Here is a 19,541-nt window from a genome sequence, read left to right on the forward strand (position 1 = left end):
AACCTCTTGCCGTGAAGTGGTTTTACTTGTTCTGCATGTTTTGCAACAGCATCAGCAAAGCCTGTTAACCCTCAAGCTCCCACACCCACTCACCCACTGTTAAAAATGGCAGTTTCAGCTTAAAGAAAATCAGGCAATCCGTCTATAACACTCTAATAGAAAGTGAATATCAACACAAAGGCCTTTTATTATGCTATTTGACAAAGGAAAGAGATAAAGCTATATTTATTCTAAAACCATTTTATTTACTATCCAAACCACCAATGAACCTACACATGTCTTCTGAGTCTGAATGTTGGATGAAGGTAAAACAGTGGAAATAGGAAATTTTCTTTCGGGACTATTTTGCTTCCTTGCACTCTGCATGAATCCCTTCGCCATAAATGGTTTTTAAAAAGTATATTTTAGGCCAAAATCCTCTCAAAACCTCTTAAAACAGTGTCTCAGTCATCAGGCAGTGAACTCATAACCATTTCATGTAGTAACTTTCTGTGAGGGAGCTTTTAGAGGTGGACATCCGGTTCCTATCACCACCACTGTGAACAATGGAGCCTTTTCACATTTCCATCAGTTTCTGTAAGTAATTTTGTTTCCGGTTGAACCAAAATAAAAGGCACAGTCAAGCTTTAAGGTGTTTTGTTGTGTTCCTCAGTGCCAAAACTCAAAAACAGCCACACCTGGGATTTCATACATTTCCAACCAACCATGTTAAGATCAGAATAGATCCCAAAGAGTAGAGGGGCCTAATTTTAGAGTAAATTCCGGCGTTCTTGTCTGCAGCCGTCACTTTGCTGACAGTGATGACTTCATCGGGTGGATTCATGCTCAGAGGTGGTGCTCAACCCTGCTGTTCCCTTTGGAATAACTTTCAAGAGCCCAAGAATCTGTTTATTTAAGAGCATCCACATGGAACGGATGATACTGTGTATCTGTGTTAGTAGTTACTGAGTGTCAATGAGGAAGTAAACGTATCTTTAGCTTCTCATTCAAATTTCCTTTCCACCTTAAACAATGCAGCAGTCAGCTTAGGTGATGTGAAGGCACCAGAATGTAACTGCAGCACCATTTAAGGTGGAACAGAACACTTGACTAAGAGGCCGACTTAATAAAAAATGACCTAATAAAGCACTGCGACCACAGATTTAAACTCATGTGTTGGTCAGTGCTGGTAGCTGATCTGTATGATCTGGCCTTCACTATCACCTCCTCATTCACAACATTTGAAAGTATATTTACATATAAAATATTAAAAATATATAAATATGAAAACAACAATGTCTGGTTGGCTAAGTTGGCTCGCTAGGGTAGGTTGTTAGCTAGCAGAGAACTTGTAGAGAGCAGAATTCCCACTCAGGGCGCTCTTGAGTGAGTCCAAAATGAATGGGTTGATATGGCGCATTTGAGCAAAATCAGAGTTTATAAATGTTTAAACATTTTTAATGTAAAATAATACAATCATTTCCTGAACAGAACAGCATAAAACATTTTAACACTGCTGTTATATTTTTAAGAGCTTTTAAACTCGAGTTATAGGAGTTTAACACGGCACCTCATGTACATTCACGATGTCAGTGAGCGCGAACAGCCAATGAGCTGCTCCTCTCGCCAACCAATCAGCACTCAGCAGCAGTAATGCCCGCCTTCTGCTGCCCAAAACCCGTTTACTGTAGAAAAAAGGAAACATACAGGTGAGATTTCTTTGCTTTTTTAGTGAAATTCATCCGTCTACTTTCTAAAATTAAAGAAACGTTCTGGGCGAGAGATTAGAAACTATTTTAACTTTTAGCTTTTAGCCATTGAGCTCCATTCACTCCCATTCATTGAGGACACGCTCGCGGGCGCCCTCTGCTGTTTAGCAGTCCTATTTTTGATATAAGGGGGAAATAGGAAGCGGCCAGGCTCCTCATAAGCCAGCTCTGTCGCTAGGTTAGCTAAGTTAGCTGGCTGTATTAAAGTAACTTACGTTGAAAGTCTTAAACGTAATGAGGAACAGCCTGTATCCCTTATTCTTCTTTGTGTGTGTGTTGTGTGTATATTCTTTTGGAAATTGCCTGATATGTAAAGAAGGTCCTCAAGACTTGTGAAGTGCCTTACTTCCATTTTTTTAAACGACCGCTGTGAAGCCTGATCTCGCACCCCCGCCCTGATTTCTCTTCCCGAGGACCCTCGGCCAGGGACAGCAAGTTAGCATGTTTTATTATCATGCAAGCCAATACAGTAAACTGCAAAACTTCATTGATTTAATTCTGTGCTAGCTTTGTTGTGTTTATTTACGATATATTGAAGTTCACAAAAAGTCAAGCACATACACATCTACCTACGCCTTCTGAGGTTCCTCCCAGAGCTGTTGACGGCTGTGATGGGTATGATTCATCCAATGACGCTGCAAAAACAGTGACCAGAAAAGGGAAGTGAAATCAGGTCTGGCCTGGAGCATGTGAGATTGGGCACCACACTGGACACCACACAGGCCAACCAGATGTGTTGTTCACTGCTTTGTTGCTATTTCCTCTTAACAGAATGTGAGAAAAGGGCCCATTCTGCCTTGGTAGGTTTCTCTAGAATGAAGTATTTCACACCAAACCACTTTGAATCATTTAGTTATGGAGAAACTTTAATTAAACAGTGGAATTCACCTTTAAACTTCCCTCACATGCCTGAATCTACTCTACATGTCTACTGCGTTTAGCTTCCTTCATGACAAACAATAAACTGGTCTTTGTTTATTCCAGGAATGGAAAACGCAGACCAGCGCCATCTGCTGGACACCTTCATAACATTTTCAATTTCCATTCATTTTGCCATAGGGAAACTTTTAATAATCATTTAAAAACTTTTAAACTTGGAACTTTAAACATAATTTTTGTGGCGGCACAAGCCCAGCAGCTACGAATACAACAGATTAAAATAAAATTAAACCAGTTACAACATTTTATTGTTAACCTCTGTTTTGAATGCAGACCGCAGGGGACGCCCTGATCACTTGCCTTCCCTACAGCCACAACATCGTCCTGCTTTACTTGTTGCATATATGAAAAAGAGAGAAGCTGGATGAGCTGCTAATTTGCTCATTCATTTCTCCAAACTATACTAAAGCCCAGAGAGGCCATGAGCTGCAGCTATAATATTCTGGATTGTTATATTGAGAGCACGACTTGTGTTGTCATCTCAAAATAATGTTGGTTATGGCCCCTCTGGACTTCCATAAACCTGCTCCTGGGCAGATCTTCATGATATCCAGCTCCATGAAAAGCTTCTGAAAGACACGTTTTGGCCTGCATAACAATTCAGTTATCCTTTCAGTGTCATAATCACAATATCTCTCTTTCTTGGGCATATTTTTGTTGAAGGTCAACAAAAGTCCTGACTTGAATCCCATCTCAATAACTTAAATGGTCAGTTCATGTTTGAAATCCCTCCAAAGTAGCCAAATTAAAACAGTTCTGCGAAGATAAGGGGCCCAAATTCCTCCATAATGATGTACAGTTATCACGGTAGTTTGATGGCAGAGGGTGGCACAAGCAGTTATTAGGCATAACAGGGCAATTGTCACATGAGTGATACACACACACACACACACACACACACACACACACACACACACATTTTCTAAAACGCTTATCCTTCTGGGTCACAGTGGTGCTGGAGCCTATCCCAGCAGTCATTTGCCGGAAGCCAGGAAAACACCCTGGACAGGCCACCAGTCACACACAGCCGTATTTGTTCACACACCCCTAGGGGTAATGTAGGGTGTCCAATTGGGCTGACGTCTGTGGGAGGAAACCCAGACACAGGGAGAACATGCAAACCCCACACAGAAAGGACTCGTTCAAATAATGGAATGATAATTTTAAAGCTGCTTTTTATGTTTTCTCACATTGTTTTGCTCTTATATTAAAATTAGCTGAATGATCTGAAACATTTAAAGGTGACAAATTAGCAAAAATAGAAGAAATAAGGTGAGGGGCAAATACTTTTTCACAGCACTGTAAATAAAGGCATTTTAAAAATATTTTCAACGAATACATTTGTTAAAGTACCCTTGGCCATACACTCCAATACCGTTTTAACAAAGCTTTGTCAACTCTGTCTCGTCATTTCCCCTCAGGAAACCCACAACGTCACCTAAAGGGTCGTTCCGTCACTTTATTAGTGTAAGGGAAGTTTACATGAACCTTCGGCAAACATGAGTGTTGACTTCAGCAGCAGAACTTACCCAGAAATCACTGCAACATGATCTATTTTCCTTTACAAACCTCAAAAAATGATGGACATTTGTTTAAAAGCCATAAAAGCAAACTACTTTAAAATGCAACTGAGTTTTAGACAGAAAACTACTCCATCTGATAAACTTCATTACTCTGCTAGTTAGCATGCTAAAGGCTACATGGATAGTGACAAAAAACCTTCACACCATGGTTGTAAAGTTTATAGCCAGACAAAGAAATTATTCACTAATTCTATGTAGGTCAAACGTCACAGAAAACGTTCTGCATTTACAAAGTTTGCATGGCTAGCTGATTAGCACACTGAAGCTAACCTAGCCGAGGTTGACTGTGTTCCGAAAAATGAGAGTCCAGACCTCAACACCACTGAATGTGTTTGATTACTTCAGAAAATGACCAACCAGCTTCTAAGACTGAACTTTGGAGGTGTGTCTGTGAGTCTCCTGAAAAGAATGGAAGATCTGATATTAGATGTAGCTGTTGAGGTTTCTGTGTTATTCTCTGTAAAGTGTGTTTTCTGTCTTTTCCTGCCACTAAAAAATGAATACCTTGTGCTTAATGGCCGTTCTGACGTGCGCACAACAATAAAACAGACAGTAACTCTTTGTATTGAAAGTGGCAGCAAAGAAAATAAATTTATTGTAAATTTTATTATGAATTTACAGTCAGACACTGGTTTCAATGCAACACAGTGCAATATACATCTTTAAAGTGAATTTAAAAAATAAAAAGAAGACAAAATTACCCTTGAATGGACAAACACTTGCAGACAGACAGGAAAGAAGCGGGCGTCTAAGAATCAGGACTCGTTCGCCGCTCTGCACTTTCCACTTTCCACATCCTGACACGACGCAGGCTTTAGGTTACATGTGAAAGAACACGTTCTTATAAAGTGGCAGCCTACTGGTCAGTGCTGATGTCCATCGACTGATGGAAAGTGCTTGTTGGAGGGTGAGGGGGGGGGGCGATTCCACGAACCAGCAAATTCATGTGGGTTAATTTTAAAAATGAACCGGACTGACAGAGTGGCAACAAATGTGCAGTGTTGCTTACAGTACAGTTACAACGATCCCTTAATCTGGTCAGTAAACACCAAACAGGCAGGACACGAAGAATACAGTGAAAATACAAACAGAACACCGTGTTTCACCCCTGGGTTCCCATCCGACGCCCTTCGCCTTTTCCAAACACGCTGTGAATTAGAGGGAGAACGACCGATACCCATTTTAATTCTGATTGTGCAATTCATATTTGGCCCTTCGTCAAAGCAAACAAAGACTAGCTTTCGGATATAAGACTGCGGGTGAGGGTGAAAGAAGTGATTGTACATGCACGCGCAAGATGTTCATAAATCAAAGCTCTCTGTGATGCTTTTACTGTTAAATGTCTGTTAATTAACAGAGAATATGCTGGAATGCTTGTCTAAATGTGTTGACTAATGTAAAATACACCTGTCTGGCTTAATCTGTACATACAAACCCTGTCAATCTGGACAAATCGGGGATTCCCGGCAAACGCGCATCTTGCTTCAATACCATACAATGCTAAAAGAAACCTTTTAGAAGAAGAATCCGCCACTGAGACGGGCTAATGAGGACTTTTATTGTTTAAAAATATATATATATATATATATATATATCTTGTTCTTGTGTTTTGATTGACAGAAACTCCTTCAAACCATCAAAAATACATTTCTTGATTACATTTAGCATTATTTACTAAATACACTGTCTATACTGTCTGCCAGTTAGCACAGCAATGATTTACGGACTATTATAAACGAGAAATTAAACCGTGTCTGTAATCCTACACCCAACAAACACGGAGAATAAAACAAAAAACAAACAAAAAAATTTACTACAGTGAACAGAAAAATGCAAAAATAAACAAATCGGCGTGAACGATGGAGTAAATGGGCAGTCCTCCAGTCATACGAAGCACTTTCGGGTCACTATCGAACGCCGCGTGGTCCCGTGAGCTCAGATATTCCTGAATATTTAAAAGAAGCCCCACCCATTTCTGTAGCTCACCTGTAAATAAAGTGGCTCTATGCGTTAAAAAAACAGAAACATATCCAGGAACAGAGGAGACACAGCTAACACAGACGGACAAACAGCCACACAACACGACAGACACTGTTTTTATTTTCGTCGGTCACAGATCTCCTCGGAAGGCACCATGCACGTGTAACACCTCGGGCGGGGGGGTTTGGGGGGGCTGGGAGGGGGGCGGAGCACAGAGAAAGCGGACCACCAGTCAAACACGAGCAGAACGATGATGTAATCAGCAGCAGTGGGTTTCCCGTCGACTCCAGGTCAAAGGTTAAGGCTTCTGTCATCGAGTTTCAGCTACAGATACTCCAGTTTTAAGGCATCCTGGGAAAGAAAAACAGCAAATCAGACTGACGGAGAGGGAAAACGGGGACTGAGGAACAGTCTGCAAGAGTTTGGGAAGCCCCCGGCAAAATAAGCAAGGAACAAATATAACCATAACTTTTGCACAGGCCACATTTTATACCACTTTCTTCCCTCAGTATGTTGAATTCGGTATATTAACCTTTTTAATTCCTTGGAACCAAAATGGTGGTTCCAAAACGCACTTCGTCATATTCTTTACTTCATAACTTTCATATTTCATAAGCTACATTCTAAAGGTGGGGGTCGTATGAGAGCTGTAACTGTCTTCTTTCCAGTCAAATAGATGGGTGATGTAATTTTAAACCATTATAATAAAAGAAGCTGAACATTTTACTGAAAGTCGACCCATTTTTCCAGAAATCTGAGCTATAAACTATAAACAGATGGCGTCTCTTCAGTGATCTGCTCTGTTAACATTATTTTTATAAAATAATACAAAGAGCGTCTAAGATTTTTGGCTTTCAGCAGTAAGCATATAACAAAATGTTTATGATCATAAAACACGTTTTCTGTTAATTTGACGGGAACTTTTACCAAAAAAGTAGTGTGTCTCTGTAGAGGATGTGTTCACTTATTTACACTTAGAAAATCAACAAAACAGGGAATTTTGCCAGGGGCGTGAAGACTTTTGTGTATAACTGTATGGAGATCAGAAAAAACACAGTTTTTACAATTTACACAATTCGCTCCTCAGCCTAAATGCAGAGTCTGTGGCCAGAGTGGCCACTTGCATTCTTTTTCACTGGCTGGTCAGACACAGCTAACTGCAGTGAATCAGACTTTTTTGTGGAAAACAGTGTTGGCCAAAATGTTGATGTGGTGAAGAAGGAGGTCCCCCCACCAAGAAACCACATGAATAAAAACAAAATATAATTTCAGAGAAGAAAAAAACGTTTTTTTGTTTTTTTCAATGCATGAATGACCGCTTATACACCGATCAGGCATAACATTATGACCACCTCCTTGTTTCTACATTGCCCATTTTATCAGCTCCACTTACTATATAGGTGCACTTTGTAGTTCTACAGTTACAGACTGTAGTCCATCTGTTTCTCTGATACTTTGTTAGCCCCCTTTTACCCTGTTCTTCAGTGGTCAGGACCCCCATGGACCCTCACAGAGCAGGTACTATTTGGGTGGTGGATCATTCTCAGCACTGCGTGTTAGTGTGTGCTGGTACGAGTGGATCAGACACACTTACTGTCCACTCTATTAGACACTCCTACCTTGTCAGTCCACCTTGTAGATGTAAAGTCAGAGACGATAGCTCATCTGCTGCTGCACAGTTTGTGCTGGTCATCCTCTAGTCCTTCATCAGTGGTCACAGGACGCTGCCCACAGGATGCTGTTGGCTGGATATTTTTGGTTGGTGGACTATTCTCAGTCCAGCAGCGACACTGAGGTGTTTAAACACTCCAGCAGCACTGCTGTGTCTGATCCACTCGTACCAGCACAACACACACTAACACACCACCACCACGTCAGTGTTACTGCAGTGCTGAGAATGATCCACCACCCAAATAGTACCTGCTCTGTGAGGGTCCATGGGGGTCCTGACCACTGAAGAACAGGGTAAAAGGGGGCTAACAAAGTATCAGAGAAACAGATGGACTACAGTCTGTAACTGTAGAACTACAAAGTGCACCTATATAGTAAGTGTAGCTGATAAAATGGACAATGAGCGTAGAAACAAGGAGCTGGTCAGAATGTTATGCCTGACCGGTGTGTATAAATATATTCACAAAAATCAGGCATTTTTATTCATGTTTGTCCAACCTGCTGTCACGGCTTTCAGTCTGTACTATTGATGCCCTCTTTAAACTGAAACTGAACTGAAATCTAAAATGTAAACTACAATAACTCTGACCCTAAAGGTGGCTCTGTTTCGGCTATACTCACTCAAAAGTAGCTAAAACACTATCCGTCCTCTAAAAGCCTGAATTAAGTCCATGTTTATAGATAACAGTGAGTCAGAAACCACAAAATCTCTATTAGAGATACAGAATAATACCACACAGCTTGAAATGAGCCTGTGATGATTTAGGCCTGCAGTTAGCACCAAGCTAATTTGTAACTATAAGCTACTTGTTAGCCTCGTAGCTCTGGTGCTAAAACTAAAGAAGCAGATGCCAAACACGACTTGGCTGAGATGGAGATCTTGCGGAGATGCATGAGAGCTAAACTGTGTAAATGAGATTTTTCACCACACTACTCCTTTAAAGAGATGCAGATGGTCTCCTACTTGTTTGTGGAGGCCTAGCTGTCGTTCTCATACTGACTCAACCGCTTCTTGGTTTTGAGCTCCTTCAGCCACTGTGGTGAAGACGCCTCCCTGTGGGAGAACAGAGAGTTCACATTACAGCATCAGTGTGGACGAGAACATACACTCACAGACAGCTGCAATCACACACATCTGTTTTCCATAAAATGATTATGCAGTGGTAAAAAAGGTTTTTTATGCCAATTAATGTATTTTATTTAATGTAATTTGCTTATTTGTAACATTATTATTGTTATTTTTTATAGATTTTTGAGCTTCAGTTACTTTTCTACACACATTGTTATTACTACTTTATTATTTATTAGTATTGTGACCATTTATTTTATTTCATTTTTATTTTCCCTTTGTTATTCAGTCCTTTTACCTTCTCAATTTTCTTTTAAGCTGTTTATGTTTTCATATGCATTTCTCCTTGTAAAGCATTTTAAGTTGCATTTTAAATTTACTAAAGGTGCGATATGGAAAAGTTTATTACTATGCTTCCACGATACCCAAATATTCTTGTATACTACAAGATCACAAGCTATAAATGTACTAATTAATATTTAGGACAAGGAAAATTTTGGCCATATTGGCCAGCACTATTTATGAGCATGTGTTTATTATAGCCAGCCCTGAATCCTGTAGCTGGTTTAGGCCGTCGCAGACAGTAAGGACACCCTGTCCTGCACAGACTGATGTTTTTTGTGTTCACTTCAGCTCATGACGGCCTTGTTAATGGTTAGATTAGCTGGATCAGGTGTGTCAGAGCAGGAAAGCATCACAATACACAGCACAGGGACTGAGAAACACTGAGAAAATCTCACTCACCCGTTCTCTTTGCCGCCAGCAGGGGGCAGCACACGCGCGGCTCGTGGGAGGAAGGGAGACTTAGGGCGAGCGAGAGAGCTGAGAGGAGGAGGGGGCAGGGCCGTCCGGCTGAGTCTCTCCATCACCTCGCTTCTTCAGCTGGGCCTGAACACAAACAAGAACTCGATCAGCTTTAAAATACACACTTTCATAGTTTACACATTTTTAATGATACGTATTATAATTACTGTATTAACAAAACCTCGAATCTTTCAAGTGGTAAATTTATAGGAGGAGAAAAAAGGGTTAACTTTAATGTAATGAAATTTTTTGGATCATTCATTTTCATTTTGCATTTCTATCAGTCCATAGCGTAAAAGACAGCTGCTGATCTCACGTTAAGCAGAAAAGTAAAAATGGGAAAAAAGGACAGTAACAATGTCTTCAGCGCTCGTGATTCTGTGGCCGAGACTGATACAGACTTCTGAAATTCAACTAATTATGTAAACAAAATTGTTCTTTGTATTATTTTTTATTCTCTGCGTAAAAAAAAAACAATTGTGTTATTCTACAGCATGTTATGCTAAAGATTAGGCTTGGAACACCTGGTGGTTGATTGACAACAGTTCAGTAACATGATTAGGTATAAAAGAGCACCTCAGAGAGGCGGAGTCTTTCAGAAGTAAAGATGAGGAGGGGTTCACCACTCTGTGAAAGACTGCATGATCAATTAGTGCAACAATTCAAGAATATCGTTTCTCAACATAAAATAGCAAGAGACGCATCACTGCATCCACAAATGCAAGTTAAAACTCTAAAACGCAAAGAAGAAACTGTATATAAACAGGATCCAGAAACACTGCCACCTTCTCTGGGCCTGAGCTCATTTAAAATGGACTGAGTTGAAATGGAAAAGTGTCCTGTGGTCTTTTTGGTAATCATGGACAATGTGTCCTCAGCTTGTTATTAGTGCACAGCTTCCCAATTTTTTTGGAAAGGGGTTGTACATTATGTAGTGTCTACTCATTCATTTTTTGTTGTACAGTGTTTGCACACAGTACTGTGCTCACTGCTCCTCTGAAACAATATTTTAAAGGAAGGTACTTTCGATCTTCTATCTCTCCTGTAACTCACCATGATTGCGGAAGGGTCCATGCCAGGGAAGAGAGAGACTCTCTGGGGTTGGGAAGAGGCGGAGGAGGAAGAGGGCGTCCGGGGGTCCCGAGCCTGCTCCTCCGAGTCAGACTCCTCATCCTCCTGAGGCTTAGAGTCCGTCTTATCTTCTGCAGAGAGAAAGGAGAGAAGTGTGAGTGGAATCTGGGTGACTTCTACTGTTTCATTTAAAAAGCTCTATAATATTCATATGATCCACACAGTCATTCTGACAGACTGTAATACTCTACAGGAAGTGTAGGGGGCGATATGGCTTCTACTGTTTCATTTAAAAACCTCTATAATGTTCATATGATCCACACAGTCACTCTGACAGACTGTAATACACTACAGGAAGTGTAGGGGGCGATATGGCTTCTACTGTTTCATTTAAAAACCTCTATAATGTTCATATGATCCACACAGTCATTCCACACAGGCAGCTCTACTTTGTGTCCAGGTGATTGTCAAACGTGGTTTACCTGTTGAGTCTCTGTAGCGCCATTCTTCACCTCCCGCCGCCGACCCCTCGTTTAGCTGTGTTAGCGCTGCGCTGTGGCGGGCGTTTCTGGAGGGCGGGGCTCTGCGGCTCAGTCTCTTACTGAGCTGCGCTCTGGAGCGTAGAGCGCTGGAGTCCAACAGAGCGGTGGGGGTCTAACACAGGGAGAGGAAAAATACAGTAAGTTAATGCGACAAACTTTATATGAATAATTTCTCACTTTAAGGCCATGAAAACAAGCAGCAATTGTGTGGAAAGTGTTCTAAACTTCCTTCAAACAGGAAAAGTCGATACAGATTGCAAATCAAATGCGAATGTAATTCATTACATAACTACACAACTACTTGTGTACTTATTAGGTATGTAACAATACAGCATATTGTATTGTACTGTACTGTAACTAGCATATCAGCCCGTGTCTACAGACTTAAATTGTGGCAACTTTTGTTTAAAATACTGGACTTTATGTTGAATTCTCTAATAAACATTAATAAATTAATTTAATTAATTAATTGAATTCTCTAATAAACAAAAAGTCAGTGCCACCAGAATCTCACAGCTAAAACGTTTGATTCGATATATGTAGCAATATTTGCACACGTTTGTTCCAATACGTTTGTTTGTGTAATCATATGTAATAATTGTGAGCCTGTATCTCGAGTGTAGCCGAATTATTACCTAAAAACGAGGGAAAAACAATCTGGACAGTAGGTTAATAACTATGTACATTTACTCAAGAACATTGATGGATTTGTACTCAATACTAATATAGTACTTTCAAATACAATTTTTTTACTTCTACTCAAGCATGTTAGTGAGTAAAGGAACTACTTTTGACTCAGTTACACCTCTGCATTTTAAATTTAGTTACTAATTCCTTTTTTATACTTTGTTGGTGATGAAATCTGTGCTGCTTCGCGATTGACCACATCTATCCAGTGTCGACCAGAGGAGGATGGGTTCCCCTTTTGAGTCTTGGTTCCTCTCCTCTTTCTCTCAGGGAGTTTTTCTTAACACTGTAGCCACTGGCGATACTTATGGAGGCTAAGACCTGGATTTTTCTGTAAGGCTGCTTTGTGCAATGTAAATAAACTTTCACTTGACTTTAGTAAGTCAGTAGTTTAGCTTTTGATATATCATATTTCCACAGTCAAACAGTCAGGAAAGATAAGAAGAAGTAAAACGAACTTCTTTTGCTTCTTTTGCTCTCAAACTTCTTTTGGTAGAACATCCTGCAGTGATGCGTGACTCTGAACAAGACCTGAGCCTATTATATCTGAAAACATCATAAGCACCATATTGTCCTGTTAGCTGAAATGTATCTCTGGGTTACACATGGCTTTCAGACTTACAGTAATAAACGATTTGCACTTTTAATAATGCAGCGACTGAACTACATTTCAAGCCGCCACAAATACTGGTCACATTTTCGTGAATTTGTGATCTCATTTTTAGGCTGTGCTGGCGGATATCACACCTCTGGAAAAGAGAAGGGCTCTGGCGGCTCCTCGGCTGAAGGGGCGGGGCTGGTGGGAGTGTCCGCAGGGGTGGCTTCCTCAGGCGTGTGGGTAGGAGTGGGTTTTCGTGGAGAAGGTGTGAGGTTGCCGTCAGACGAAGGGGTAGCTGGTGTCAGACTAGAGAGCGAGAGGAGAGTGTTAGGAACAAAGAGGAATGTCCAGACTAACGGAAACACCACATGAAACACTGAAACTCACTGGCCACTTTATCGGAAACACCAACCATATAAGTGAAGTATGCAGGTGTTCAGTTACAGACTTAACCACTTAACCAAAGGGAAACTTTTGGGGTTTATAAATTAAAAGCTATTTTTTTCCTGGATTAAGTGAAGTTGTTGATTTTAGCCCATTTCTACAGACATATGTTTAGACTGGCGCCCCCTAGGGTCCAGTTTATAGATACTGCCCTTAGATCTTTTACGTAAATTGGTATTGATATCATTGGATGTTTCTGCATACTAGTTTTTTTTGTATTGTTGTTTTGTATCTCAGTATTTATGAGTTAGTTGTGAATTAAGTCATGTGACTGATTAATTGAGGGTGTATAGAGCATCTGTGTAGAGTTTGTATTGTGACTCTCTCTGATGAAAACACAAGCCATAGCCATGTTATACTAAAGGCCCATGTTTCATTAAGTGTGCAACCTTTTTTCTCACTGGCCACTTTATTAGAAACACCTACCACATAATCCATATAAGTAAACCATGTAGATGTGCAGTTACAGAGTGGAGAAACAGCTCCACCTTGCTGGTGCACAGTTAGAGACGACAGCTCATTTATTGATGTACAGTTTGTGTTGGCCATTCTCTCATCAGTGATCAGTTTCTGACCACAGAGCTGCTCCTGGCTGGATATTTCTAGGTTGAATATTCATATATTGACACTAATGTATCATTATAATATACATCTAACAGTAGTCACTGGTTTTTATAGCCCTGTTATTCTGACAGGCCTCTAACAGTGGTCATTCATTATCACTGGTTAATCTAATACTTGACTGGCTCATTTATTTTCTTTATTTAATATCATTTACTGTATATTCATTGGCAATTTCTTATTCTTTATTCATGATACTTATGCTGTGTTAATGTTTTGTTATCTGGTCTTGACCAAAGGAGCATCAGTTTCCCTTTTTGAACAGATCACTACTTGAACCATGTGACATAATACTGACATAAGCATGTCATAACAGATTTTGGTCAGTAATATAACAATGTCATGTTACCATAAGCATAACTGTCATAGTAGATGCTATAACATTTCATGTCAAGGCTGCTTATGTCACAGGCTAATTTTTGCTGTGTACTCTATTATAGCCGTCACAACATCAGAAATATTGCATATGTCATGATATTTAATAGTAGTGGTAAAATGACACTGTAATTACTGTGCATAATCTGTCATAACTGCATATAACATTAAATAGTTATGTAAACGTTATAAAGTGGGCTTCAAGTAAAGTGTAAACATGAACAAAAGTATGCATTGCTAAAAACGGTCGTAGCCACCTGGAAGACTGAACAGTCCATATTAACAGATAACAGTGAGTCATGCAGAGTCAGAATCAAGTCTATTAGAGATACTGACTCTCCACATGCTTTGATAATTTAGGCATCCAGAATTGTACAATGCTAATGCTAATAGGCTTCATAACTTGCTATATTAGTCTTGTAGCTCCAGTACAAAATTAAAGAAGCACCAAACATGTCTTGGCTGATCGACTATACTTAGTATGAGGCAGGAAATCAGGGTACATTTGATTTTTAGCCAAACGATCACCTTAAGAAAACAAGGAGCGTAACTCCAATGCTGCAATACTCAACTGAGGACACAAGGTGGCAGCAAACGACCAATTCAGCTTTAGGCATAAGGCTCTGTTTACACCTCCAACTCCACCCAAACAGTCCAAAGGTCACTGCTGAGTGTACATCAGCTACAGTATAACTGCATATCGCTTACAAATAAAGAAATAAATAAAGCTCTCTGGCCGCTGGTTCAGCTCAGCTCCATTCATTTCCCAACCCAATCTAATCTGCCTTATTCGCTCTTGGCCATCATGCATTACATTAGATTATTCTAGGAAGCAATAATCCAATCTCTCAGTGACATTTTCAGTATGCAATAGTTCTCCCCAGCTGGGTCTCTGGCCATAAGGTCATTACCAGCAGATGGACTATCGGTCAGTGTGTTGCTGCAGAACTGCAGTTATCGATCCTGGTGTTAAATTGCCACAGCAATGTTTTAGCTGCAGTGATTCAGCAGAATCCTGCTGTCCTCAGCTGCTTTCTCCTGAATCAGTAGGTTGGGTGTCCTGGTGTAAGAGCACTGTGACCTTACAGCTCTTTTAGAGCCACAAGCATAAAGTTGTTCTAACTTTCAGCCTAATTAAAAAAACTGAATTTCCTCAATAAACGAGTTAAAGCTTAACAAATATAGTAATACTTTTAAAAGAGCATGGATATCACTGTGCTGGCCTACTGTCTTATTAAATGGCAATGGCCCACAAGTGTGTACACGTGGAGGTTCAGTGGAATCTGGTCAAAAATGAACATTTTTAATACATTTTATCAAAAATATATTAAAAATTTCAAGAACACTGCAAACAAAAAAAGAGTTCTTTAACCCAAAGCTGTAAAATTACAATGGCCATTCTCAAATTAACAGAACATGTGTTTTATGATCACACATATTGCTATATGCTTACAATTTACTGCTGAAAGCCAAAAATCTTAGACGCTCTTTGTATTATTTTATAAAAATAATTTTTACAGAGCAGATCACTGAAGAGACGCCATCTGTTTATAGTTTATAGCCCAGATTTGTGGAAAAATGGGTCGACTTTCAGTAGAAAACAAATTGAGTTCAGCTTCTTTTATTATAAGGGTTTAAAATTACATCTCCCATCTATTTGACTGTAAAGAAGACAGTTACAGCTCTAATACGACCCCCACCTTTTGAATGTAGCTTATGAAATACGAAAGTTATGAAGAATATGCCGAAGTGCGTTTTGGAACCACCGGTGGTTCCAAGAAGCATAAGAGGCTACAATAAACTGGCTATAACAAAAAATGTTTCCTTTCCACACAGTGCCCTTACGGAGTCTGAAGCCTTAGCATTAGCCAGAAATGTCATGAAGTTAGCCTAGTTAGCATTAGCCTTAACTAATTATTAATATCACTCCATAAAAGCAGCAGCCAAAGTTTTATTTCCAATCATAATGTTTTTATCGCAGTATCAGATAAAATGTGTTAATGTAGGAAGCAATATAGGCTCATAAATAAAGCTATGTTTAATAATTATCGGAAAATGCCTGGCAATTACTGATGATGGACTACCATAAACATTCACATGCAACGTGAGTAGGGCTGTCAAAGTCAACGCATTAATAAAACATTATTATAATTATAATTATAATTATTATTATTATTATTATTATTATTAGCCCTGATAGCAAGAGGATAGTGGACCACTGTCAGCCCGCTGGTGGCAGTGCTGGCGGTCCACTGGTGTTTTGCTCAGCATTTTCCAGGCGGCCCAACAGTGGTTAAGCAGAGTTTTAGATAAAATTCCACTTATCATCGCTCATTTTCCAAATGACTTATTTTTCCTTCCTTCTTTTCTTGATTTATACTTTGTAAATAATTATAATCTAGTTCAGTGTCAACATTTTCTATAAAATCATTTTAGATCAGGCCTAGCCATTTTTTCTTAGTTTTTTGTAATATTTGTCTTAGTTTATTTTCTAAAATAAAAGTCTCTGTGCATTTAAAATCTGTGTGAGGAGATCAAAAACTAGTTAGAGCTTGTAAGCAGGACAGTAGTCTGGGTGGTCCGAGGGTGAACAGGCAGTGGAAAACAGTCAGTGGGTGCCGACCTTATCAAGCCAGCGGACCGATACACGCTCACTATCTGGGCATTATTATTATTACTATTATTAACATTATTATTATTATTATTATTATTATTATTATTGTCATCATTATTATTATTAGCAGTAGTAGTAGTAGTATTAATGGCTGTTTTGACCCCTCTGTAGCAGTGCAGGCTGAAGCCCTGCTGCAGTGCACTGTGTGTTGCTCTAACAGAATCAGTCACTGTAGCAGCTCTTGCTAAAATACAGCTTTTAAATGTCGTTTGCAGAAAAATCTTCAGCTCCCTCAGCCGACTACGCTGAACAGACGCTCACATGAGAACGCCGGATAAATCAACCAGCAGCAAACTTACAACAGCAGCAGCACAACAGAGCTCCAATTCCCCTCGAGATCCTCCACTGTATCTTGTCCCCCTTGCAAAAATACTGCATACAGCACTGTTATATGGTATTACCTGTCGTCCGTGCGCAGCCCCGTCTCCCACGTCCCGTACTGACTGTCCGTCTCATGCACCAAAGTGTCTGTGTCCTTAGGTTCCTCCTGTCCACTCTGCTTCACCTGCTCCTACAGAGAGACAGAGACAGTTAGTTATTACATTAAATGGCTATGAATACTCTGCCTGATGTCTGAGACGTTGTTATACGACAGGTTTGAGAAGGTTTTGGATCTAAAACATATTTTTAAAGTCCATTCATGGTGGAGGGAGACATGCAGGGCGCTGTGAGGCAAAACAGTCCCCAAACAAAACTTATTATTTCAGATTTTCCACTATTTTCCATCATCAACATTCCATATTAACTCAGAAGACTTGTGTAGGTTCACTGGTGGTTTCGGAGAGTAAATAAAATGTCTGTATTTGTGTTGTAGTCATGGCGACCCCTGGTTCCTATCACCACCACTGTAAAGACATCTGAACCATTTCACACCAAACCACTCTGAATCACTCTGTTTACATCTCACACACTGAGTTATGGCGAAATAAAAAATTCCCAGATTATTCGAGTGTGACTGTGCTGAAAGGACTGCAAGCTGCCTCTAGGTGGAGCTCTACAGCACAGAGGGAACAGCAGCTGAACTGCATTGCTCTGGGGTGTGACATCACTCCAACTGACCAGCCAACCGCACGAAAGAGACACAATCAGCCTCTGTGCGTGTATATGTGTGTGTGTGTGTGTGTGTGTGTGTGTGTGAGGCTATTCCCCACATTTCCTCGATCCCCTCTGCACAGGTAGATCAAAATAAAAAACAAAATTTAAAAAAACCACTTACAGAAACACTCCTGAGAAAGAGCCGAAATGTGTTTGATGACACATTTCATATCATTGCTGTTGTACTGTGTGGAAATCTCAGGAGGAACGAATCAACAGAAATGCTCCAAAACTGCTCGGAATAAAATCTCTTTACACTGACTTACATTAAAGGTTAAGAATGTTTTATCTTCTCCTGTATGGTTACTCTTTTGGAGATGGTCTTTTTGTGTTGTTAACAGCAACGTTATTACGATTATACCTCATGACGAATCGATTCAATTACAGTACTGTAGGAAACAACTGCATGAATCACTTCAATCTGATTCAACATATTTTGTTGGGATTCTGAATTATGTTTAAAGACAAACTGAACAAACAAATGGATTTTTTAAAGATCTGTTTACAAAACTCTGGAATATACACAGTGAAAACAACACAATGCAAGTTTTTTTTTTATTGTTACCTTTGAAAACAGCCAGAGAATTTTATTTCGGCCCATAAAATGGGCGCATTTGGAACGTTATTATAATTTATTGTAATTGATTCAAACTTTCCAAAAATGATGCAGCTTCAGACGGATGCATTTTTACACCGCTAATAACCAAATATTTTATTCACAGCATCCTCTCAATGTTCACAATGTGGTTTACATAAAGATAAAAAAACAAAACAAAAAGAAAACCGCTTGGTTCTGGTCTGAAACATACTTTACATAAAAGTGGGAGACAAATGTGTGTCTAGCTGAACAAATAATAACAGAAGTTACTCATTTCATTTTTGTTATTTCATCTTTGGTGATTATTCTTAATGTTACTTTTAGAATTTTGGATTTATTCATTGATAATTTTAATAAATTTTGCCCCATTCTTCTCTTTAATGTTTTTATGCTCTTCGCCTTTGTGTTGTAAAACACATTGAGCTGCATTTTACTGCATAATAGGTGTTATATAAATAAACCATATTATTATATTATTATATGCGTGTGCATTTAAAAACGAAGGATGTGGAGAAAACAGGAACAATGCGAGTTGGTGGGACGACCTCAGAGAAATATACTGGGCAAACTGGTGAGACAGTGTGATGGGCCTGTGCACTCAGCCGTGTGTGTTTTAATGAGGACCACTACAGAGAGTACAGTGTTCACACACACACACACACACACACAGTTTGGAGGTGAGTGGACAGTGAAGGGTGATGTGCGTTATGAATGTGCTCATCTATCATGTTTTCAAAAAGAAAAAACTATATATTTTGTGACTACAGGGTGAGTATAAGGAGAAAAAAAGCAGTGTTGTTAGTGAAGCTGTCAGGATTCCTCCATTTATACTCTCGATAAATCAGCTTAGTGATGCTTTCTGAACGATGAGCAGGATGTCCACAGGGCATTACAGAGCCATGTTCAGCAGATTCTCCTCTAGGCCACTTGTGTGTGAATCATTGAAAGAGAGGAAACCCACACCAGCAGGATCTCTCTAATGCATGCATGTTTCATATGAAGTCTAACCCTGGATTCACACTACGACTTTTTGCCTCTTGTC

At 39.7% G+C, this 19,541-nt stretch overlaps 1 protein-coding gene across 7 annotated transcripts in view; it reads right to left on the reverse strand.

The window, feature by feature from the left end:
- Positions 1-5,587: 5,587 nt before the first annotated feature.
- Positions 5,588-19,541, reverse strand: part of si:ch73-138n13.1 (titin homolog) — an 89,268-nt gene continuing 75,314 nt past the window's right edge. For all 7 annotated transcript variants that reach the window (XM_036578169.1, XM_036578164.1, XM_036578163.1 and 4 more), the window contains 7 exons: positions 17,208-17,317; positions 12,842-12,998; positions 11,348-11,519; positions 10,848-10,996; positions 9,735-9,878; positions 8,886-8,975; positions 5,588-6,601 (listed from right to left, as the gene is read on the reverse strand). In XM_036578169.1, the coding sequence (XP_036434062.1) occupies positions 9,795-9,878; positions 10,848-10,996; positions 11,348-11,519; positions 12,842-12,998; positions 17,208-17,317 (672 nt within the window). In that variant the 3' untranslated portion in view covers positions 5,588-6,601; positions 8,886-8,975; positions 9,735-9,794. The remainder of the gene's footprint in view (positions 6,602-8,885; positions 8,976-9,734; positions 9,879-10,847; positions 10,997-11,347; positions 11,520-12,841; positions 12,999-17,207; positions 17,318-19,541) is intronic.

Source organism: Colossoma macropomum, unplaced genomic scaffold (genome assembly GCF_904425465.1).
Source record: "Colossoma macropomum unplaced genomic scaffold, Colossoma_macropomum, whole genome shotgun sequence".
NCBI lineage: Eukaryota > Metazoa > Chordata > Actinopteri > Characiformes > Serrasalmidae > Colossoma > Colossoma macropomum.